Here is a 24277-nt window from a genome sequence, read left to right on the forward strand (position 1 = left end):
AACTTGAACGAACCACATATTTAGCCATGGAGCACTTTCTGATTCAAGCCTCTACAAACCTTCAACTTGTTTATTCATCAAAACCCACACATTTCCCGCCACCACCAGCTACGCGCCCATAATTCTGGTTGTGAAAATAGCTAAAGTATTTCTGACACACCCCTAGGGTTACCACCAAAGCTTAGATTTACCATTGCATTAGGTTTGTTCAAATGAAGCCCTCAGGGTTATACTGGAGCAAATTGTTGTTCCTTTAGCCTACTGCCAAATCACTATCACAAGCATGTGGCTTTTTTTCTATACAGTATCAAAGAAAGAATGAATGGTGTAAAGACAATGCACTGGGCAGATTATGATATACCTGTCATGTCGACCTGCACTGACAAACTGTTATTTTATTTGCACATGGGTGGATTTTCTAATGAGAGCCAAAGATCATCAGTAAGATGATGCCCAAGTGTTAACAGTTCTTACCATTCTTAAAATAAATTATATACAAATATTATAAAATGTTAAACTCATACTCTTTTAGGCATTAACCCCATTTGTTCATTAACCCCATCATACAGTGTGTTGTAATAAACTCACCTCTACATTTTGTTGTCGGTAGATGTCAGATTCTTCCAAACTACTCACGCTGACCCTCTGCATATTCTGCAAATATACAGGTGACACCATTTGCTGCATAACCTGAGGGGCCTGGTTGACCAGTACGTACTGCATCTGCTGCTGCTGCATCGGCTGCTGTACGGGCATCAGGTAGCGCACGGTCTCGTAGCCATTACCGATACCATACTGTACCGGAGCAGGCGAAACACTCATAGTTCTGTAACCGTCGATGTATTGGCCCGAGGATAGAACTGTGGTGGCCGGGTCCGACGAGACGCTGACGGTCCTGTATGATGTGGAGGTATTGTGTATAGACATCTTGCTGCGAAGAATTACGCCCAGACAGAAACTTTGAAAACGGCTATTTACCAAGTTTATCCAAAGTGGCCTTGTTAGACCATGTGTGCTCGCATGCGACCTTTATTATCGAAGACAATCGAACAGCCTACTTCATGAAAAATAGTTGCAGAGTGAAGGCTAAATCAAATAAATCCAGTCCCTATGAAACGCTGAACTTCCTTGAAAGAGAAAGTGATTTGCATAATAGACTACGCAACTAAAGCGTTGGGAGCGGCGATCTATGCAAATGACTTGCTGACATAGTGTGCCTCGTTCTCAAATATCGCCTACCTGAAGGGAAAATGTAATGTGGGAGGCAACCAACATATACAATACAGGGCAGCCCACAGATACACTATATACAATTGTAATCTGTATGATTGTTCCAGGTGTTGACCTGTAGGCTACTACAGCCTGCGGAGGTGCGTTCGATTTTTGGAAATCCTGCTTATATATATATATATATATATATATATATATATATATATATATATATATATATATATATATAAAAATATATAAATATAATGCATAGTCTATTTTGACCTGTGGTACAGTGAGACAATTATTGTGAGGACATTCTAAAATCAGGTAATTTCCTTCTTACTTGGTTATTCAACTGTCCACCCTTGTGTTCGGTCCTTAAAAATAATGATAAACTGGGTGGTTCGAGCCCTGAATACCGATTGGCTGACAACCACGCTGTTTATTATCTATGCATAGTCACTTCACCCCTACCTACATGTACAAATTACCTCAACTAACCTGTACCCCCTGTATAGCCTCGTTATTATGTTATTGTATTACTTTTTATGATTTTAATTGGTAAATCATTTCTTAACTCTTCTTGAACTGCACTGCTGGTTAAGGGCTTGTAAGTATAAGCATTTCACGGTAAGGTTTACACTTTTTGTATTCGGCACATGTGACAAATAAAGTTTGATTTGATATCAGACCATATAACACGGGTATGACAAAACATTTATTTCTTCTGCACTAATTACGTTGGTAACCAGTTTATAATAGGAATAAGGCGCCTCGGGGGTTTGTGATAAATGGCCAATATACCACGGCTAAGGACTGTGTCCAGTCACTCTGTCGTACATAAGAACAGCTCTTAGCCGTGGTATGTTGACCATATACCACACCCCCTCGGGCCTTATTGCTTAAATAGATCACTGATGGATGTATCAAAACCATCAGTGGATATATTTTATTTCGGAAGTATACATACTTGTTATTTATACAAAGCAAAATCCAATCTGTAACTGAAAATAGTTTACACATATATAATCAACCATACAATCAATTGACTAAACAAGCAAAACGATTATAAATATGATTGCAAATACAGTTTTATCGACAGACATTTTACCAAAGTGCACATTGACCAGGTAATATGACAGGCTAAAAGATTTGACAGAGACCAAACAGTGTCCCAGCCAGCTGAGTCATACAGCAGTAGAGAATACAACGAATACCATGAAAACAGAAATAAATACAATTTACTGTCATCAAAATATACAATGCCTTCAGAAAGCATTCATACCACTTGACTTCTTCCATATTTTGTTGTGTTACAGCCAGAATTGAAAATGGATTCAAATGTAGATTTTGTGTCACTGGCCTACACACAATACCACATAATATCAAAGGGATTTATGCTTGACATTTTTTTTGTATTAATTAAAAATTAAAAGCTGAAATGTCTTGAGTCAATAAGTATTCAACCCCTTTGTTATGGCAAGCCTAAATAAGTTCAGGAGAAATGTGCTTAACAAGTCACATAATAAGTCACATGGACTCACTGTGTGCAATAATTGTGTTTAACATGATTTTGAATGACTGCCTCATCTCTGTACCCCACATATACAACACAGATTAAACCAGAAAGACCAGGGAGGTCCAATGCCTCGCAAAAGGTGGCACCTATTGGGTAAAAAAAAAATCTGACATTGAATATCCCTTTGAGCACAGTGAAGTTATTAATTACACTTTGGATGGTGTATCAATACACCCAGTGATTACAAAGATGCATGTATCCTTCCTAACTCAGTTGCCGGAGAGGAAGGAAACCGCTCAGGTATTTCTCCATGAGGTGATAGGAGAAAACTGAGGATGGATCAACAACATTGGAGTTACTTCACAAAACTAACTTAAATGACAGAGTGAAAAGAAGGAAGCCTGTACAGAATAAAAAATATTCCAAAACATGCATCCTGTTTGCAATAAGGCACGAATGTACAACATTTAAAACTGTGGCAAAGAAATGTACTTTATGTCCTGAATACAAAGCATTATGTTTGGGACAAATCCAATGCAACGTCACTGAGTACCACTCTTTATATATGGGAAAACATGAGGTCATATTTTCAAGCATGGTGGTCATGTTAGGGGTATGCTTGTCATCAGGAAGGGTGTTTTTGGGGGGGATAAAAAGGAACGGAATGGAACTAAGCACAGGCAAAATTCTAGAGGAAAACCTGGTTCAGTCTGCTTTCCAACAGACACCAATTCACCTTTCAGCAGGACAATAATCTAAAATACAAGGCCAAGTATACACTGGAGTTGCTTACCAAGACGACATTGAATGTTCCTGAGTGGTCTAGTTACAGTTTTGTCTCAATTGGCTTGAAAATCTATGGCAAGACTTGAAAATGGCTGTCTTACAATGATCAATCAACTTGACAGAGCTTGAAGAATAGTTTGAATAATAATAATAATGCAAATATTGTACAATCCAGGTGTGCAAAGTTCTTAGAGACTTACCCAGAAAGATTTACAGCTGTAAGCTGTAAATCACTGCCAACGGTGATTCTAACATGTATTGACTCAGGGGTGTGAATACTTAGCCTTGATGACAGCTTTGCACACACTAAAGGTGGCTACTATGAATAATCTCAAATATAAAATATATTTTTATTTGTTTAATACTTTTTTTTCTCCTACATGATTCCATGTGTTATTTCATAGTTTTGATGTCTTCACTATTATTCTACAGTGTAGAAAGTAGTAAAAAATAAAGAAAAACCCTTGAATAAGTAGGTGTGTCCAAACTCTTGACTGGCACTGTATGTACATGAGATATTTTTGTATTTCATTTTTCAATACAGTTGCAAAAATGTGTTTTCACTGTCATTCTGGGGCATTGGGTGTAGATGGGTGAGAAAATCCATTTTTTGAATTCAGGCTGTAACAACAAAATGTGGAATAAGTCAAAGGGTATGAATACTTTCTGAAGGAACTGAAAAACAATACAGTAAGGCAAGTCTAAGGAGTCAAATGGTCAATTCTGAAATTCCAATACAATGATTGAATCCATTTTCAATTAGGGTTTTTTTCTATTCTTAAATTGGAAATTCAAATCACTCCCTGAAGTGAATGAACTGAAAATGTACTGATCACCCAAGTAATAATCAATTTGTGGTTACCAGAATGCAGCTGGAGCAAACTATATGGGTTGTATAAATGCAATAATTGTCCAATAATCATTATAAAAGAACAGCAATTAGAGACAAATAACTACATAACATACTCTGCATTTTTGAGTAAAGGGGAAACAAGTTCAAGACTTCAAAAAAGTGTTCTTTGTTAAGTTCATATGGGAAAACATGAGGTTATTTAAAAAATAGATAAAGCTTTGGAAAGAAATTCGATCCAATAAAAATATAAGTTATTCAATCATATTTTTCAATAAATCTGACTAAATATATTAGCCAATATAATAGTCTCTTCCACACAAACAATGGATGTGTTTAAAAGGAAAGAAACCCACACAATATTCTCTGTGGGAAAAAAGTAGTACATCATCATGGTAAAGACACATCATCATGGTAAAGCTGAAAAAGCTGAAAGGACGGCTGATTAAAACATGACTGCTGAAACAACAACTGAATGCTTATAATTGTCCTATTTCATACATGTACAAGTTTGTATTCATACGCATTTGTGATAGTTTTTTTCATCTCCCAACTCCCCCTCAGACACCCTTGGAGAGTGGAGTCACGGTCAGGGTCTGCCATTATCAACGGCGATCATGGAGCAATTAGGGCTAAGTTCCTTGCTCAAGGGCACAGACACATTTTTCAACTTGTTGGCTCAGGGCTTTGAACTAGCAACCTTTCAGTCACTGACCGAACACTAACCGCTAGGCCATCTGCCGCCCGTAAGCATGAACTGTAAAAATCAAACCTAAAGAAAACAGGATGTTGGTTTCAATTAATTACACAGTACATAACACCCACATCTCTCACACCTAACATCCATATACATGATCTGGAAATGCTACAACAAAACTTGTCATTCTAATAAAAACACAACTCAACATGACCATGGGACATGAGGCAGAGGCACAGAAAGAGGCATCATAGAAATTAGAAACATTATTATGAAAGTAAAGTGTAAGGCTGGAGTAAGTATATAACAGTGCAGTTCAGACCTATTCAGGGACAGAGCTTTACAACAACGGTGCAGTACAGTACATGCACACTTTGGCACTGCGGCCCCCATATCCTAGTACTCCAGGCCATTTCTATTCAGGGCTTTACGCAAACCTCAAAATAGAAACAAAAAGCAAGTACTCTGAAGTAGCTTTATGTACAAGCTAGACATGCCTGTCACAATATGGTGTATCCACCTTCACATGTGTGTCTCTCTGTACATAATGTACTTTTATGGGAATCACCATGACAACCAGGCAGGTCCAAGAAATGTCCTAATTGCTTCCACTGCAATGCCTGTTCTGGACAAGAAAAAACTGAACTCTGTTTCACACAGAGGTCAGGGGACTTGGAGAGGGCAAAGGAAAATAACAATCTAAACCCTTTCAATAGTTCTACTACCTTCTGACAAAAAGTGACATGTTTTTTACAGTAGAATTTGTGCGTGCGCCAACAATTTATCAGGTATTCAGGTATACATGCACAGAAAGCAGTCACTCTTCGGGGAACAACTGGTGGCTTTGGCTCAACAACAGACCGCATTCAAGTAATGACAAAAGAGTCCCCAATCCCATCTTATTGGCCATACAGATACAGTCTCAGCTTTGTCCTGAGTTCCTCTAACAGACTAAACAGAATCTATTGTAACCTTTTATTAAAAAGGTAAGTCATTGAGAATAAATGATTTGACAATAAAAACCCAGTTAACCCATCATGCATCCTCTGCTAGCTAGTGTTGCCCAAAACAGTGAATAGATTATTCAAATGTCAGATCAGAATGGCAAAACTAAAATTCTAAACATTTAAAGAGATTGAACCAGATCTTTACATTTGTAACATATTGTACGAATTGGAATACGTAACATATCATACGAATTGTAGGAAGATTTATTTGTTTTAAATTTCAGGACGGAACATGTACAAAATAGTTGACTTACACAACTGTGCACAATTTTCAGAACCAGTTTTGGCTCGTGAGCACTACTTTCTGGCTGAAATGACACAAAACCTTTGTCTTTTACCTGCATGTCCCATGCAGAGCAGAGATGCGGTTAAAAACTAGGTCAGACACAATCAGAGGCCCATTCCACATCTCTCTAAATAAGCTCAAGTAGATCTCCAGTTCCCATTCCACCCAGGATAGTCCTCCTCCTCACTAAGAAGGTAGCAAGTTGGCAGGCAACGTACCTAGCTAATACCTATTGGCCCAAACAGGCTTCCGTCCTCAGCTACAACCTAATGTTTAGCTGCCAGGAGAGGCCTCAAGGGTGGTTGAGGGGTATGAAGAAGTGTTTTAAAAAACATAATACAACTAATAACTTTAAATGTTTGTTTTTTTATACTATCAATATTATTAAAAGTTCAAATAAAACTAAAATAACACTTAGATGAGCATGCACAGACATATAGATTGTGTGACAGAGGGAGGGATTGTGAATGTAACAAGGACGAAGGGCTGAGGCGTCAAACTCATTCCATGCAGGGCCTAGTGTTTTCAAACTCAACTCTAGACCTCAAAGCCAGTTCCACTGCATTTTTCATAGTTCCCCTCTAATCAGGGACTGATTTAGACCTGAGATACCAGGTGTGTGCAATTAATTATCAGGTAGAACAGAAAACCAGCAGGCTCGTAGAGTAAGAGTTGAATAACTCTGGCCTAGTGGTTTTTGTTTTTCCTTTCAAATAAGACCTAGACAACCAGGTGTGAGGAGTTCTTTACTAATTAGTGACCTTAATTCATCAATCAAGTACAAGGGAGAAGCGAAAACCTGGACACTCGGCCCTCCGTGGAATGAGTTTGACACGTGGGCTGGGGTGTTGTGGGGTTTCCCGCTCTCCAACACACTATAGACCAGTAATGGGCAACTCCAGTCCTCGGGGGCCTGATTGTTGTCACACTTAAGCCCAAGCTAACACACTGGACTCCAATAATCAACTAATCATGATCTTCAGTTTAAGGCCAGGCACCACACCGCCAACTTGTTTTTCTCAGCTTCAGAAACATCTGCTTTTGAATTGTGTGTAGTTATCCTTAGATACATTCTCCAGACTTGCCCAGGGGGAATTGTTGATGTAACTTTTTTAAATTCTAGATAACATTTTTTAAAATGTTTTACTATAGTCTTTAGTATTTTAAAGATACAAAGTTTATCCAGAATCTGCTCTGGACAAGTCCGGTCCTGGAGTGTCTTAATCTGAAACAAACGTCTAGGCAGAATTCATCCAGCATCTATAAAAAAATGAATTTGTATGGTATGCAAATATGTATACTTATTACCTCATTTGCATATCTTAATATTTCAAACATTTATAGAAAACTTTGTCTACATTCAACTAGGAAAAGTTGATTGTTATATGATTAAGATTTCTTTTTTAAATCCCCAATAGGGTATGGTGCCTGGCCTTAATCAGTTGTGTTTTCTAGGGATGGGGAAGAAGTGGGACAACACTCCGGCCTCCGAGGACTGGAGTTGCCCATCCCTGCATCTAATCCGACGGAGTGTCCACTTCCTGTTCCAACTACAAGTTGAGTTTCTTCAGCTGCTCGAACGTGATGAAGAACTAAATAGCTCTGGTTAAGGACAACAGATGACGGCAGCCTTGAAGTGTACATATAGTCTTGACATTATCTCTGCCCACACAAAAATAATCATAATACATTTAATACTTTACTGAATAAAATTAACATTTGGTATTATTCAATATCACTGTAAATATACTGAACAAAAATGTGTTTATCACATTATTCATGAGCTGAAATTAAAGATCCCAGAAATTGTCAATTTGCACAAAAAGCTTCTCTCCCAAACTTTGTGCAGAAATGTGTTTACATCCCAGTTTGTGCGCATTTCTCCTTTGCCAAGATAATCCAGCCACCTGACAGGTGTGTCATATCAAGAAGCTGATTAAACAGCATGATCATTACACAGGTGCACGTTGTGCTGGGGACAAAAGGCCACTGTAAAATGTGCAGTTGTGTCACAACAATGCCACAGATGTCTCAAGTTGAAAGAGCGTGTAGTTGGCATGCTGACTGCAGGAATGTCCACCAGAGATGTCGCCAGATATTCATTTATCTACCATAAGCCACATTCCAGCATAATTTTAGAGAATTTGGCAGTACGTCCAACTGGCCTCACAACGGCAGACGTGTAACCATGCCAGTCCAGGACCTCCCACATCCGGCTTCTTCTCCTGCAGGATCATCTGAGCCCAGCCACCCAGACAGCTGATGAAACTGAGGACTATTCTGTCTGTAATAAAGCCCTTTTGTGGGATAAAAATTATTCTGATTGGCTGGGCCTGGCTCCCCACTGGGCCGGCCTGTGCCCACCATGGCTGCGCCGCTGCCCAGTCGTGATATCATAGATTAGGGCCTAATGAATTTCTTCAATTGACCGATTTCCTTATATGAACTGTAACTCAGTAAAACCGTTCATTGTTGCATGTGTTAATATTTTAGTTCAGTATATAACAATGTTCTATCCTTGCATATTGTGCTTCAGTGCATGTATTTGGCGCCTTCTACTGCTAGGAATGGAGCTCTACAATGTCTATAATTAAACAACAAGACACAAGGAGGTGTGGTATATGGCCAATATACCACGGCTAAGGGCTGATCTTATGCGCGATGCGTCGCGGAGTGCCTGGACACAGCCCTTAGCCGTGGTATATTGGCCATATACCACAAACCCCCGAGGTGCCTTATCGCTATTATAAACTAGTTACCAATGTAATTAGAGCAGTAAAAATAAAATGTTTTGTCATACCCGTGGTATACCGTCTGATATACCACGACTGTCAGCCAATTAGAATTCAGGGCTCGAACCAGTTTAAAATACTCAATATGACCTGAAGTAAAACTGAACTGACATAACAGAAATCGATATGTAAATGCAGGGAGTGAGTAAGAGGTGTTCGGATGGTTCAGTGATTTGGATCATAGTGCTGGCAACACAGTGGGTTTGATTCCACTGATGGAAAGGATACAATGATGTTCCATGGCCCCAGACGCAGCCAGTTGGGCCAGAAGCCCTTGTAGAGGGCAAAGAATCCCTCGTTCTTCCATGTCTGCATTACTCCGTCCAGCGTGCCTTTATACATGGGGTTCCCTGACAGCACTCGCTGGTTCATCATACGTGTCCGCACTACGTCCACTGGGTTGGAGGCTAGCGCCCCCGCCAGGCCACACATAAAACTGGAACTGCAGGAAGAGACAGAAGTGGGAGAAGCCAGAGGTTCAGGTGTAATATGCTCACTCACTAATGTGTAATATGCTCACTCACTAATGTGTAATATGCTCACTCACTAATGTGTAATATGCTCACTCACTAATGTGTAATATGCTCACTCACTAATGTGTAATATGCTCACTCACTAATGTGTAATATGCTCACTCACTAATGTGTAATATGCACACTCGCTAATGTGTAATATGCTCACTCACTAATGTGTAATATGCACACTCACTAATGTGTAATATGCTCACTCACTAATGTGTAATATGCTCACTCACTAATGTGTAATATGCTCACTCACTAATGTGTAATATGCTCACTCACTAATGTGTAATATGCACACTCAATATAACACCTTTTTAAAGAGAGCATGTCGGTACATATGGAAAAACAAAATAGTATTTTTTATAGATGCATTATCCAATATTGATGTCTAAACTCACATAAAGTGTGTGAGTATGGTGTCTCCCATGGTGCCAGACTTGATGAGGTGCTTCTTAGTGATGTCATAGACAGGAAGCTCCACTCCCACTACGATGGCTGCCCGCTGAGCTGTAGGGATGACGCCCTGAGGATGACAACAATGTAAATAATCTGAGTGTAGCAGTCACTCAACGGTCTTCAGATGGCCCAAAAAAAACAGCTCTCTCACTGGTCACCATCTTACACAACAACAAAGACCACAAAAACGAAATCCTAACAACAGTATGCCTATATAATTCACCTACTACTGCTGTCCCAACCACACATTACATGGGGGTAGTTTAGGACAGATCAGAGCCACTGTTTGATAGGTTGTGACAGAGAGAGGACCACTCACCCTCCACAGGCCACGGGTTCCCTCTGTCTGGTAGATGCTAATGAAGTTGGACATCATACTGCCTTGTAACAGACTGCCCTGTGCCTGCATACGGATCTGAACACAGAACATCAGGGCTTGCGTTCAGCAGGCCAGAACGGTGTGGAACGTTCAGACAGAAATCTATTATAGAACAAACATGCCTCGGACACAAAAAGGAATCACATCAGTTCTATTCATGACATTTCTATCTGCAATGTCCAGTATCTAGATCTTCTTTAAAAAGTTTTTTTTTTTTACCTTGACGACATCAGTGGGGTTGGCCAGAGAGGAGGACAAGACTCCAGACACCACTCCACAGAACACATTGATCACCATGGTCTCATCTGTCAGGGCAAACACAGGACAGCCCGTTACTCCTCCACATAACACACACACACACACAAATAGAGAGAAATGCTAGAAAGACAGAAGTATGTTCCACGTAATAACAAGAGGCTATAATTCTGAGCAAGAAGATTTGCAAATGATCTATTATTTCAAGGTGAACATAAAATCTAAAAGATCAACGCAAACATGCAGTAATTCAACTCCAGACAGAGAATCACGAGAATTAGAAAGCCTACATGTACATAAAGAAAAACAGAGAGCCATTATCCTATTCATTATCACAAGTAAAAAATGACTACCAACTACATCTATCTGCAATTTGGATTTGTCACCATTTCACAACATACCACTACTGTATTATTGATACACTACCGTAATGGGACAGAGTGAGACTGCACCCTGTCTCTCTTACAGTACGAGGTTTGAAATGGAATGGGGACCTTCATTTATTTACTAGAAGTTATGACAGTTGGGGTTAGGACAAGAGATTATTAGTCACCGGCAAACAAAACAAATCTACAGTGGAAGGAGGTGTGACACAGGCGCAGGAAAAAAATAATGGATCAAGTTAAGAACAATAGTTACAGTGAAACCTTGATCAATGTGACCAACAGTTAGTGTGGTCCTGGTACCGTTCACTATGGCAGGAGAACGGGCACTGGATTCCCTGCCCAACCACCACCACACCAGGCAAACCACAGCCTGTATCAAAATAAGCATTCAAAACACAGTGGCACATCCTGGCAGAGTGAGGCATGCAGAGTGAAGAAGCACAACAGCAGAGAGGTCTTCTGTTTACAACACACACAATCACAAATAAAACCCAGTCACCACTCCCTACGAACCCCAATCGTTATTAAATCGCAGAAAATAATCTGAGTCAACCCTTATACTAACTAGGTGAACCCCTGTCAGACTTTGTTCGGTCCGTTTCTCTAATGCAGTGGTTCAAATAATATTGTAATTGTTTGTACAGTAAATACAAATAGTCTCTCAGTGGAAAGTGATTCCTGTGATATGGGGATACATGCTGACGCTGGTTAATGTAATGCAAACCTATTGATAGACAGCGGAGGAGATTTGTTCCCTCTTGTCATGGAGGCTCCCAGTCGTCTGTTTAGATTGGGCATTAGTGACAGCAGTTAGGCGTTCTCCATCTGTGTCAATGCAGGTTGTCTAGACAGGTATTTCCCCAGACGTTATTTTTGCTGATGAGGGTATGAGATAGCGCCCTGTCACACTATTGGAAGGCCTAGAAACAAAACACTGATCTTCAGAAGAATCAGCGCAATGGTCTATTTCAAAATTACAGGCTTTATTTAAATCCCTGTTGTTTCTTTGTGTGTGCAAATTAACAGTATATGGTGAAGTAAAATCAAGTGCTGCTGTCCCCTCTACTGCTGTCCCCTCTACCCTTTCAGGTTGGCCAGCTTTTCTCCCCCCCACACACATGGCTGTAAAGTGGTGACTGTCCTGTCCTGGTATGAGTATTTGGAATGTCAGTCCCTAACATGAATTTGGCTGGGAGTTCAGTATTAGATCAAAAGCTATATGGGTGGAGCAAACAAAGAGAATATGATGTGAGATAGAAAGCAGTGGGGACAGAGTCATTGAAACCCACCTTCCGGATGGGTCACAAATAACCTCTTCAGTGTGTTGTATGTCCCAATCTTGATGGTCCCGTAGGAGGCTTGCCTCAGGAGAGCTGGGGAGATGCTGCATGGAAAAAGAGAAAGACAGAAATAATATCAGGGAATGTCACTTCTATGAACAAGTGAAGAGGCACTCTGCCTAATTTTCACATTACCTTTCCATCAGGACTGTCAAGACTTTGGAAGGAATTTGTATTCTGCCCGTGGAGCTCAGTTCCTTAAATCAACTCTTGTTGAGGTTGCACACTATTGACAATTGTTGTCATCACACTAGTTCTAGACTCCCTGAGAGCAGAATGACCTAACAGGTACTGGATTTCAAAAGCAGTTCTCTGATAAAAACCACAGCCAAGAAGAGCACTTCGCCCCTAGGTTGTGCTAAAGATACTGCCCACTTTCAAAGGTCACCCTCTCACAAACGAGACCAGATTCCATGTCAGTAGCTCAGAGGTCAAATGTTGATATTATCCTTGAGAATGAGAGAAGGTTCTAGTAGAGTTTATTTTGATTAATGGATAGTGGTTTACATGATAATGATCTAACTGTGTTCTAAGAAGAAAAATATTGTGTTTGATTCCATGTTCTAAAATGGTAGAACTGAGAGAGTCTTGGACACTGTGTATACTTACAAATTAAACATTTACTGACAAGTTCACCCACATAGACCTTTGTCAACTTTTTAAAAACAAAAATGTTGAATTTGCAAGTACAATGCAAAGGGGTCACTTGTACCGTTGTTCAGTTCTTCAGTTGTTGCTTCTCCAATGCACCTTTGAGCTAAGATGTTATTTTCTATTGTGTTAGTCCCTGACCTAAGCCTCTTCTAAGAACTCAGACCTGGACATTGTGTCCTGGATGTTGACATACTCAGGCCAGGAGCTTAAGCTGACCTGACAGTTTATTGCCTCCCTACAGTAGTCCTGTAAAGTGTGAATACCATGTATGGATCACATATTTTGTTTCGTTTGTAAAAACGTTTGCCAATTCACTGAAGGGAACAATGCACTGAGACATTTGCAAAAATCTCTCTAGTCACCAGCCTTGACATGATCAATTCTGATAAACTGCAGAAGATTACTACAATTCTGCATACAGTACCAAGTAGGGCCTAGGACTACATTTAGACTGACTGCCACAAATCCAGCATGAGGTTGCATTACACTGTGCATGAACATTAACATATGGTTATGTATGGCATAGCATTTAACATGATCATCTACAACAAAAGTATATTGTAAACATGGCATGACAGCCCGTTATGTCCTCCTCCTAGCCATGATAGCAGGCATCTGGAATACAATAACCACTTAGAATTTTTGCTATGCAGTGTTCATGGTGTTTTCATATTCATACGCACCAGGCAGTCATCTGATCTAAGTTGTGGCCATTACACACAAAATAAATATTGTATGTGTACCAGTATTGCTTCCGTCCCTCTCCTCGCACCAATTTGGGCTTGAACCAGGGACCCTCAGCACACATCGACAACAGTCACCCTTGAAGAATCATTACATATCGTTTGCAAGGGCAACAACTACTTCAAGGTTTTATAGCGAGTGATGTCACTGATTGAAACACTACTAGCGTGCATCGCTAACTAGCTAGCCATTTCACAAGTGTTTTCTATAGTGTAAACCATATTATTTTTGCTCACCCAGAGTACAGTGCCTTGATGCCTTCCTCCTTGCCGATCTTGAACAGGGCGTGGAACATGCCCCGGTAGCGCACCTCCATGTACTGGGACTGGCCCTGCACCTGCAGCCGCGTCTTAGTCAGGTCTATGGGGAATGTACCTAGGGGGAGAACAGACAACATCATGACAACATTATTTAGTTTAGAGATTACAGGTAATATATCAATGAAGAAAGTTCAGATGACACACAGTGACCCCTCAGTAACTAATGCCACGTTCACATTCTAGTCGGAATTAGAAAACGTGCGACTTGCTGATTCTTTAAAACACGGCACGTGTATAATTACAACCAGTTAGCAAGTTGGGAATTTCTGAATTTCCTAGTTCCGACTAGCACGGGAATGCAGCATTAGGTCAGCTAATAATTAGCTATGCAAGTTTTCCAGGAAGTAGCCTTGCTTTTTTTTTTAAATATACTTTTGTACGCTTTTTGAATGGTATTCAATGGCCAAAAATCACAAATACAAAATACAGTGCATTCAGACCACTTGACTTTTTCCACATTTTATAACATTTCAACCTCATTCTAAAATTATATTTCCCCCCCTCAACCTACACACAATACCCAATAATAACAAAGTAAAAACTAGTTTTTAGAAATGTTTGCAAAAAAATAGGAAATATTACATTTATGTAAGTATTCAGACCCTTTACTCAGTACTTTGTTGAAGCAACGTTGGTAGTGATTACAGCATCGAGTATTCTTGGGTATGACACTACAAGCTTGGCACACCTGTATTTGGGAAGTTTCTCACATTCATCTCTGCAGATCCTCTCAAGCTCTGTCAGGTTGGATGGGGAGCGTCGCTGCACAGCTATTTTCAGGTCTCTCTCCAGAGATGTTCAATCGGGCTCAAGTCTGGGCTCTGGCTGGGCCATTCAAGAACATTCAGAAACTTGTATCAAAGCCACTCCTGTGTTGACTTGGCTGTGTGCTTAGGGTCGTTGTCCTGTTGGAAGGTGAACCTCCCCCCAGTCTGTGCTGTTGAGCTCTCTGGAGCAGGTTTTCATCAAGGATCTCTCTGTACATCTTTGCCTCAATCCTGACTAGTCTACCAGTCCCTGCCTCTGAAAAACATCCCCACAGCATGATGCTGCCACCACGCTTCACCATAGGGATGATGCCTGGTTTCCTCCAGACCAAAGAGTTCAATCTCGGTTTCATCAGACCAGAGAATCTTGTTTCTTAAGGTCAGAGTCATTTAGGTGCCTTTTGGAAAACTCCAAACTGTCTGGCCATGCGTCTTTTACTGAGGAGTGGCATCCGTCTGGCCACTCTACCATAAATGCCTGATTGGTGGAGTGCTGCAGAGATGGTTTGTCCTTCTTGAAAGTTCTCCCATCTCCGCAGAGGAACACTGGAGCTCTGTCAGAGTGACCATCGGGTTCTTTGTCACCTCCCTGACCAAGGTTGCTCAGTTTGGCGGGGCGGCCAGCTCTAGGAAGAGTCTTGGTGGTTCCAAACGTCTTACATTTAAGAATGATGGAGGCCACTGTGTTCTTGGGGACCTTCAATGCTGCAGACATTTTTTGGTACCCTTCCCCAGATCTGTGCCTCAACACAATCCTGCCACGGAGCTCTATGGACAATTCCTTGACCTCATGGCTTGGTTTTTGCTCTGACATGCACTGTCAACTGTGGGACCTTATATAGACAGACATATAGACAGGTGTGCATTTCCAAATGAATTGAATTTACCACAGGATGACTCCAATTAAGTTGTAGAAACATCTCATGGATGTTCAATGGAAACAGGATGCATCTGAGCTCAATTTCAAGTCTCATAGGAAAGGGTCTGAATACTTATGTAAATAAGGTATATCTGTTTTCTATTTTTAATTCATTTGCAAACATTTCTAAAAACCTGTTTTCTAAAAACCTGCTTTGACATTATGGGGTATTGTGTGTAGATTGAGATGTTTTTTTAATTTAAATACATTTTAGAATAAGGTTGTAATGTATTAAAATAAAAAGGGAAGGTGTCTGAATACTTTCCGAATGCACTGGAGGCACACTACCAGTCAAAAGTCTGGCCATACCTACTAATTCACGGGTTTCTCTTTATTTTTTACTATTCTCTACATTGTAGAATAATAGCGAAGATATCAAAACTATGGAATAACACATATGGAATCATGTAGTAACCAAAAGGTTTTAAACAAAGAGTATTCAAAGTAGCCACCCTATGCCTTGATGACAGCTTTGCACACTCTTGGCATTCTCTCAACCAGCATCATGATGTAGTCACCTGGAATACATTTCAATTAACAGGTGTACCTTGTTAAAAGTTAATTTGTGGAATTTCTTTCCTTCTTAATGCGTTTGAGCCAATCAGTTGTGTTGTGACAAGGTATGGGTGGTGTACAGAAGATAGTCCTATTTGGTAAAAGAACAAGTCCATATTATGGCAAGAACAGCTCAAATAAGCAAAGAGAAACGACAGTCCATCCATTAATTTAAGACATGAAGGTCAGTCAAGGCGGAAAATTTGCAGTTGCAAAGACCATCAAGCACTATGATGAAACTGGCTCTCATGAGGACAGCTACAGGAAAGGAAGACCCAGAGTTACCTCTGCTGCAGAGAATAAGTTCATTAGAGTTACCAGCCTCAGAAATTGCAGTGTATCGGAGGACTTTCAACCTTCGTCCCTCCCGAGCCCGTACGGGAGTTGTAGCGATGAGACAAGATAGTAGCTACTACAACAATTGGATACCACGAAATTAGGGAGAAAAAGGGGTAAAAAAAAAAAAATTAAAAGAAAAAGAAGAAGAGACTTGTTTGGGCCAAGAAACACAAGCAAGTCCGATGAGTCCAAATTTGAGTTTTTGGTTACAACCACTGTCTTTGTGAGAAGCAGAGTAGGTGAACGGATGATCTCCACATGTATGGTTCCCACCGTGAAGCATGGACAAGGAGGTGTGATGATGTGGGGGTGCTTTGCTGGTGACACTGTCAGTGATTTATTTAGAATTCAAGGCACACCAGCATGGCTACCACAGTATTCTGCAGCGATACGCCATCCCATCTGGTTTGCGCTTAGTGGGACTATCATTTGTTTATCAACAGGACAATGACCCAACACACCTCCAGGCTGTGTAAGGGCTATTTGACCAAAAATGATGGGAGTGCTGCATCTGATGACCTGGCCTCCACAATCATCCAACCTCAACCCGATTGAGATGGTTTGGGATGAGTTGGACCACAGAGTTTAGGAAAAGCAGCCAACAATTGCTCAGCATATGTGGGAACTCCTTCAAGACTGTTGGAAAAGCATTCCATGTGACTACCTCATGAAGCTGGTTGAGAGAATGCCAAGAGTGTACAAAGCTGTCATCAATGCAAAGGGTGGCTACTTTGAATAATCTAAAATATATTTTGATTTGTTTAACACTTTTGTGGTTACACCATGATTCCATGTGTTATTTCATAGTTTTGATGTCTTCACTATTATTCTACAATGTAGAAAATAGTAAAAATAAAAGAAAACCCTTGAATGAGTAGGTGTGTCCAAACTTTTGACTTGAGACATGGATTGTGTATGTGTGCCATTCAGAGGGTGAATGGGCAAGACAAAATATTTAAGTGCCTTTGAATGGGGTATGGTAGTTGGTTCTCAGGCTCACCTACTAACAAACATTCCATTCTGGCTTTAAAAGCCTGCCAAAAACTAAATGCATTGTGCCCAACTATTTGAGTGCGTCAAGAACGTTGCTGGGTTTCTTACGCTCAAAAGTTTCCTGTGTGTGTAAAGAATGGTCCACCACCCAAAGGACATCCAGCCAACTCGACACAACGTGGAAAGCATTGGAGTCAACCTGGGCCAGTATCCCTGTGAAATGCTTTCGACAACTTGTAGAGTCCCTTGCCAGACTAAATTAGGCTACTCTGAGGGCAAAAGGGCCGCAACTCAATACTAGGAAGGTATTACCTATGTTTTGTACACTCAGTGTGTGTGTGTGTGTCTGTGTGTGTGTCTGTGTGTGTGTGTCTGTGTGTGTGTGTATGTATGTATATATATATATATATTCACACACACACAATTAATTTAATGACAATTGTCAAGCCACTTCAAAAGATTAGGGGACATGATACTGAAGTAAAGAGGAAGAGGTGATTACTTTCACAGGGTTTACTATCACAGGGTATATTTTCTCAATACAATGAGGTGGAGTAACAATGCATTGATTGTAATTAAAACCAACATGATTGCTTTCAGCAAATAGGTGTGTTGCATTGTTTAGCTTTTTTTCTAAGGAGCAGTATCATTTAAATTGCTTTATCTAAGTAAATCTATAATTGCTTGGGGTTGCACACAATTGCATCACTGTAGATCTACTCCAATGGAGTAGCATCATTAATCATTAGATGCAGCATCCATCATTTAGGGCCTTCGCCATCACTCAAGAAGAGAGACTGATGCACATCTCGCAGTGCTTCTCAATGTGATGGATCAAAACATTCGTCTTAAATGTGTGTGACTATAATAATAATAAAATGAATGAATGACTCAAATAAATTAGATTAGTGTGAAATGGTTTGGTGCATCACTTACCGAATTCTGCGACAATAGAGGCCATCCCTCCGTAGATGAACGGTTTCCAGTTCAGGTTGGTCATTTCGGTGGTGGCCGCTTCTACGTGATGGAGCCCTGCTAAAAACAACAGCAGGCCGCCGAAATACAAATAAAGAAATTGTTGTAATCGTACATCATGTAACATTGTGCTACCTGATTTGATTACTCCCCGAGAGCTCATACAATCAGCATCACAGAATATTGCGCCGGAAAGGAACGCCTCTCTCAAAGAGTCATGAAATTAGCCATCTCAAATATTGAGAATTTCTATTGGCTGCCATTTAAGTCAATCAACATTTAAAGGATTTCAATTGGCTTTGGTTGTTTCATTCCCCGCCCACATCACTGTGTGTGGGATAACGCGAGTGACAGCAATGTCATTCATATTTTCACCACAAGATGATACAATGTAATGTTATCTGATACTACCAGTTCAACTTTTAAAATACAGAGGTGAGTCCCAGTCCTATCTGAAATGTCAATCAAATCAAAGGAATAATCGTTCATTTAGCAGAACCCGCGTTGGCCGCCAGGTCCGCATGTTAGCGACAACCAGCTTGCTACTATAGTTACTGTAGATTGTTAGCTAAAGCCAACAGTTCTAGAAATAAATTACGAAACCCGCTACAAACCACATAATGACACCTACCAGTAATGTAAATAAAAGTTGTGCACTGCTATTTTATTTTGGATTCCATATCTTCGACATCAAGTGGGTTTATTCAATAAATAAAACAACACAAAAGTTATCCGGCTACGTAGCTTTCCATTTCTAGTGGATTTGTGCCGAAAGAGGAACAGAGGGCACCGGAAGTTTCCGGAACCATTTGGAAGGGTACGCGATAATGATGCAACGCCCTTTTTTTAATGGAGTTTGCCTTTGTTACAATTTCCCTAGGCCTACATATACATTTATCATGTAGTAAATATATTACGTCATATGGCTGTGTATTACACCAGACTTATGTTGTGAGTTAAAGGTATAAGCATATAAAAAATATACTGGCAAACATTTATGAAAACAAATGTAAAGTGTATTATATCAGTTTTGATAGGCCTACAGCATAAATGACAAAATACTAAACTGTTATAACATTTAGATCAATCAAGTGGTACAAATGTATTTAACATATTATCTTCAATGTTGGGGAAGATACTCAGAAAATATAGTTTACTTAACTAAAGTTACTACTAAAAAGACAATTCTTGCCTAATTCACCTTTTTTTATTTAATTTTAGTCTGTAGTTCCAGTAGTTAGCTACACCGCTACATGGCAAAAAAGTCATTAACTACTGAAAACACTACCTAGATTTGAATTTATTTCAACTACCACCAAGCTAATGCAAAGTTGAACTACATGTTGTTCAATACTCCCCGACACTGCCTATTTTCCCATAATTTGCACAAGGTAAAAGCCCAGTATTATTACATGAAGACAGCACATACTACACTATATGCATTCATGGAGCAGATTTAACAAAACTCAATCACATCAATTCCAGCAGGACATCTTTTCCATGTCCAGTGGTAGCTTTGAAGCTCATTGAAAGCATTCATTTATTGACCATCATGTAGAAATAACTGCTCAGTTTCCCACAAGAGGGCATGAAATGAATGACATCTTTGAATGATCCTGTAATTGGCTTTTCCAGCACTCGCATTACAATGCAGGACATTTCTGCCACTAACACAAAGCTCATGCACTTAAACAAATGCTTCTAACATGCACTGCATTTCTTCAGCTATGCAAAAGCATCCTCATAATACTTAATACATGGCAAAGGTATGTTCATACTCATTCATACTCTGCAAAAGTAAAAATGCTCTCTGTGAATGGCATTCTGTGTGCACAACAAATTTACCAGCTACTTAAATCGGTCAGTTCTGTGGCATCTCCCCTCAAGGCAAGAGCAACTGTAACCGATGTGAAATGGCTAGCCAGTTAGCGGTGGTGCGCGCTAATAGCGTTTCAATCGGTGACTTCACTCGCTCTGAGACCTGAAGTAGTTGTTCCCCTTGCTCTGCAAGGGCTGCGGCTTTTGTGGCACGATGGGTAACGATGCTTTGTGGGTGACTGTTGATGTGTGCAGAGGGTCCCTGGTTCGAGCGAGGGACGGATGAAAGTTATACTGTTACATTGGTGCCGTGACCCGGATCACTGGTTGCTGCGGAAAAGGAGGAGGTCAAAAGGGGGGTGAATGTAACCGATGTGAAACGGCTAGCTAGTTAGCAGTGGTGCGCGCTAATAGTGTTTCAATCGGTGACATCACTCGCTCTGAGACCTGAAGAAGTTGTTCCCCTCTGCAAGGGCCGCGGGATTTGTGGCGCGATGGGTAACGATGCTTCGCGGGTGGCTGTTGTTGATGTCTGCAGAGGGTCCCTGGTTCGAGGCGAGGAGAGGGATGGAAGCAATACTGTTACACAACCACACCCTACATCGTTATGCCTACGGAAAGCTGCCAAAATAAAATCCACAGTGTCAATGGCCAGCTCATTGTATCCCATCCATGTATTACAAATGTGTTGCCTCCTGTGCAAACAATGATACTAACATTCAAGTTCTATAACAGAAAGATCAGTCAAGCATATAAGCCACAGAATCACAGGTGAAACCTGAAAACATAGTAGACCTACAAGTATGTTTGCGTCCAGGGCCACCCCTAGCCACTAAGCGACATAAGCGGCCACTAGGGGCCCCCAAACCACACAAACAAACTCAGACAGGCAGAGAGTTATAATAATAGAATATTTGGTTGTACATCACAGTTTTCTCTTGTCATGTCAGTCACTGACAGTCACTCAATTAGCCCATGTCAACAATTTTTGGGATTGGTAAATTAGTCTAACCAGCAATCTAAACTTGTAGTAATCATGGCCGAATTACCAACCAGGCACGCAGGGCACATGCCCAGGGACCCTGAACTCCAGTGGGCCCCCATTGATTGTATTAGTCACTCCCACTCAGATATCATATTATATTAACATGGCATGAGTCATGGCCAAATGTGTAGAATTGCAGGAAATTAGCTTTAAAACTGCACATTTTTATCTCTGCAAAATAAGTAGAATTCCATTAAATTAATTATAAAATTGCAAAATGTTCTCTCCGGCCCATGCAAAATGTGTATTATTGCAGTAACTTAACTTTAAAATATACTTTTTTTTCTCTCTGCTGTCAAGAGGGGGACCACTAAAATGTTTTGCCCTCAAGGTGGGGGGCCCCCCAACCAAATCTCGCTTAGGGCCCACAAAAGGCTAGGGCCAGCCCTCTTTGCGTCCACCACCTCATTCACATCTCACACAACAAGCCCAGTAGGATCTCAACTAAATCTATCTGAATCAATAACCATTTTTTTTACTATCTCCCTCTTTATTACAGTGAACTGCAATGGTAAGAGGGATCTCTGAGAATGTTCAGGTGTTCCAAAAAAACAATACATGACTGTGAGAGCACTATTTGTCCTCTTGCTCTGTCTGTGGCAGGTGCACTGCAGGTCATCTCGATTGGATGGAAAGGTTAGGGCAGTAGAGTGACTCAGTCTTGAGGATGATGAGTGTTAACGAGCTCCACAAGATCACAAAGTGGTGTGCATAAGCCTCGTGACTCGTTGGTACAGCTGCTGGACAACTGTCATGAGATTCCTAAAATGGTTTGTCAAAAGAGCACAAAAGACATGATCTGTGAGTGGTGCCATACACAGCAAACTGTTCAAGGTAAGGTTCTGTTTAACATACTGTATTAAATATATATATATTTATAGTCGAGCAAAGATTACTTCATTATTACTTTGTTAATTACTTTATGAATACTTTATTTATTACCCTTACTGTGAGTATATTAAGACAAAAAAAGTAACTCATTGGCAATCTTGTTTTTACATCCTGTATTGTTATACTGTGTATTTCATTCTCTATCAAGCGAGGAAACATATGCCAACACACACATGTAAAAAACACACATAAAACAGAGGACATGCCACTACCTCAGATTGTTGCAAATTACCAACAGATGAACAGATAAGACATTATTAACACACACCATGATTCATGACTAAGACATTTTTGCCCATCACACAAATACAAACACTCGGGCAAACACACTGAAATACACACTCACTCACACCTGTACACACACACACTCACTCATACCTGTACACACACATACTCACACACACACACATGTACACACACACACATGTACACACACATACTCACCGGGTGCTAATGGAGACACAGTTGTTGGGGTTGAAGCAGAAGAGCGAAGCCACGCAGTAGACACAGCCCAACAACATGGACAGCAGCCGTCTCTTTAAAGACATCTTTAATTCATACTCCAAACGATTCTCAACTTCAGCGTTCAACTTCAGAGTTCAAGCCCAAGACAGGAGGTACTGTAGTCTATTCAAAGAATAACATGGCATGGTGGGGTTGATAACCCGTAGGTGAGGAGTGGGCACTGCTAGCCGTATACAGGGTGAGAATGCCTACTGGTACAGGGGCAGTGGGCACAATTACTGCTGACCAACAGAAGTTTTGAATGGCACTGAAAGGTCTAGTAGGGATGAATAACATTCCCACATTGTTTCTCTGTGGGAGCCAGAGGTTTTTTTACCCTCTGTGATAAAAAGAGGATCTTTGCTCTACATGAAAAGATCACTGTGTACTTGATGTGAACCTGATACTGTTTAGACTGACCTGGTTGGGTTGTTGTGGCTGAGGGTGTGAGAGAGGAGGGAGTTGAGAAATAGTTACAGAAAGAGAGAGAAGACATGTACAGTTGAAGTCGGAAGTTTACATACACCTTTGCCAAATATATTTAAACTCAGTTTTTCACAATTCCTGACATTTAATCAGAGTAAAAATTCCCTGTCTTAGGTCAGTTAGGATCACCACTTTATTTTTTAAGAACGTGAAATGTCAGAATAATAGTAGAGAGAGATTTATTTCAGCTTTTATTTCTTTCATCACATTCCCATTGGGTCAGAAGTTTACATACACTCAATTAGTATTTGGTAGTGTTGCCTTTTAAACTGTTTAACTTGGGTCAAACGTTTCAGGTAGCCTTCCACAAGCTTCCCACAATAAGTTGGGTGAATTTTGGCCAATTCCTCCTGACAGAGCTCATGTAACGGAGTCAGGTTTGTAGGCCTCCTTGCTCGCAAACACTTTTTCAGTTCTGCCCACAAATTTTCCATAGGATTGAGGTCAGGGCTTTGTGATGGCCACTCCAATACCTTGACTTTGTTGTCCTTAAGCCATTTTGCCACAACTTTGGAAGTATGCTTGGGGTCATTGTCCATTTGAAAGTCCCATTTGCGACCAAGCTTTAACTTCCTGACTGAAGTCTTGAGATGTTGCTTCAATATATCCACATCATTTTCCTTCCTCATGATGCCATCTATTTTGTGAAGTGCACCAGGCCCTCCTGCAGCAATGCACCCCCACAACATGATGCTGCCACCCCCGTGCTCCATGGTTGGGATGGTGTTCTTCGGCCTCCAAACATAATGATGGTCATTATGGCCAAACAGTTCTATTTTTT

The 24277-nt window shown here is 40.5% G+C and overlaps 2 protein-coding genes and 1 long non-coding RNA gene across 8 annotated transcripts in view; all 3 read right to left on the minus strand.

The window, feature by feature from the left end:
• Window positions 1-1270, minus strand: part of LOC110537396 (protein POF1B) — a 34611-nt gene extending 33341 nt beyond the window's left edge. For 3 of the 4 annotated variants that reach the window (XM_090192224.1, XM_036937375.2, XM_021623416.3), the window contains exon 1: window positions 589-1202. In XM_090192224.1, the coding sequence (XP_090048350.1) occupies window positions 589-927 (339 nt within the window). In that variant the 5' untranslated portion in view covers window positions 928-1202. Of the gene's footprint in view, window positions 1-588 lie in introns of all 4 variants that reach the window. The other variant, XM_021623417.3, reaches the window with a different exon arrangement.
• A 643-nt stretch (window positions 1271-1913) lies between these two features.
• Window positions 1914-19573, minus strand: LOC110537406 (brain mitochondrial carrier protein 1). Of its 3 annotated transcripts, none has more exons than XM_021623427.3 (9): window positions 19384-19573; window positions 18714-18812; window positions 14121-14259; window positions 12436-12530; window positions 10725-10810; window positions 10446-10541; window positions 10069-10193; window positions 9378-9591; window positions 1914-7949 (listed from the first exon to the last, which is right to left on the minus strand). In XM_021623427.3, the coding sequence occupies exons 2-9, from the start codon at window positions 18775-18777 to the stop codon at window positions 7908-7910; spliced, it is 861 nt and encodes a 286-aa protein (XP_021479102.1). In that variant the 5' UTR covers window positions 18778-18812; window positions 19384-19573; the 3' UTR covers window positions 1914-7907. The 3 variants fall into 3 exon arrangements, with proteins under 3 accessions (XP_021479102.1, XP_021479103.1, XP_021479101.1); XM_021623428.3 differs by having other exon boundaries at window positions 18714-18809; window positions 19384-19551; XM_021623426.3 differs by lacking the exon at window positions 19384-19573 and having other exon boundaries at window positions 18714-18960.
• Window positions 19574-19940: 367 nt separating this feature from the next.
• On the minus strand, window positions 19941-23247 carry LOC149979140 (uncharacterized). The gene is made up of 2 exons (XR_016485021.1): window positions 22951-23247; window positions 19941-22377 (listed from the first exon to the last, which is right to left on the minus strand). It is a non-coding gene; the product is annotated as an uncharacterized LOC149979140 (long non-coding RNA).
• Between the last annotated feature and the right edge of the window lie 1030 nt (window positions 23248-24277).

This window comes from Oncorhynchus mykiss, chromosome 12, assembly GCF_057628025.1.
Source record: "Oncorhynchus mykiss isolate SJ-2025 chromosome 12, ASM5762802v1, whole genome shotgun sequence".
NCBI classification, from domain to species: Eukaryota; Metazoa; Chordata; class Actinopteri; order Salmoniformes; family Salmonidae; genus Oncorhynchus; species Oncorhynchus mykiss.

Bases quoted from the DNA above. Each gene is read 5' to 3' on its own strand.
- LOC110537406 (XM_021623426.3), bottom strand. From the start codon at position 18,915: ATGAGCTCTCGGGGAGTAATCAAATCAGGTAGCACAATGTTACATGAT. The intron at 10,542-10,724 runs GTAAAAAAAAAA...TTCTGTGTTCAG, and splicing joins ACCCCACTGATGTCGTCAAG to ATCCGTATGCAGGCACAGGG. The intron at 9,592-10,068 runs GTGAGTTTAGAC...CTCTTCCTGCAG, and splicing joins ACCATACTCACACACTTTAT to TTCCAGTTTTATGTGTGGCC.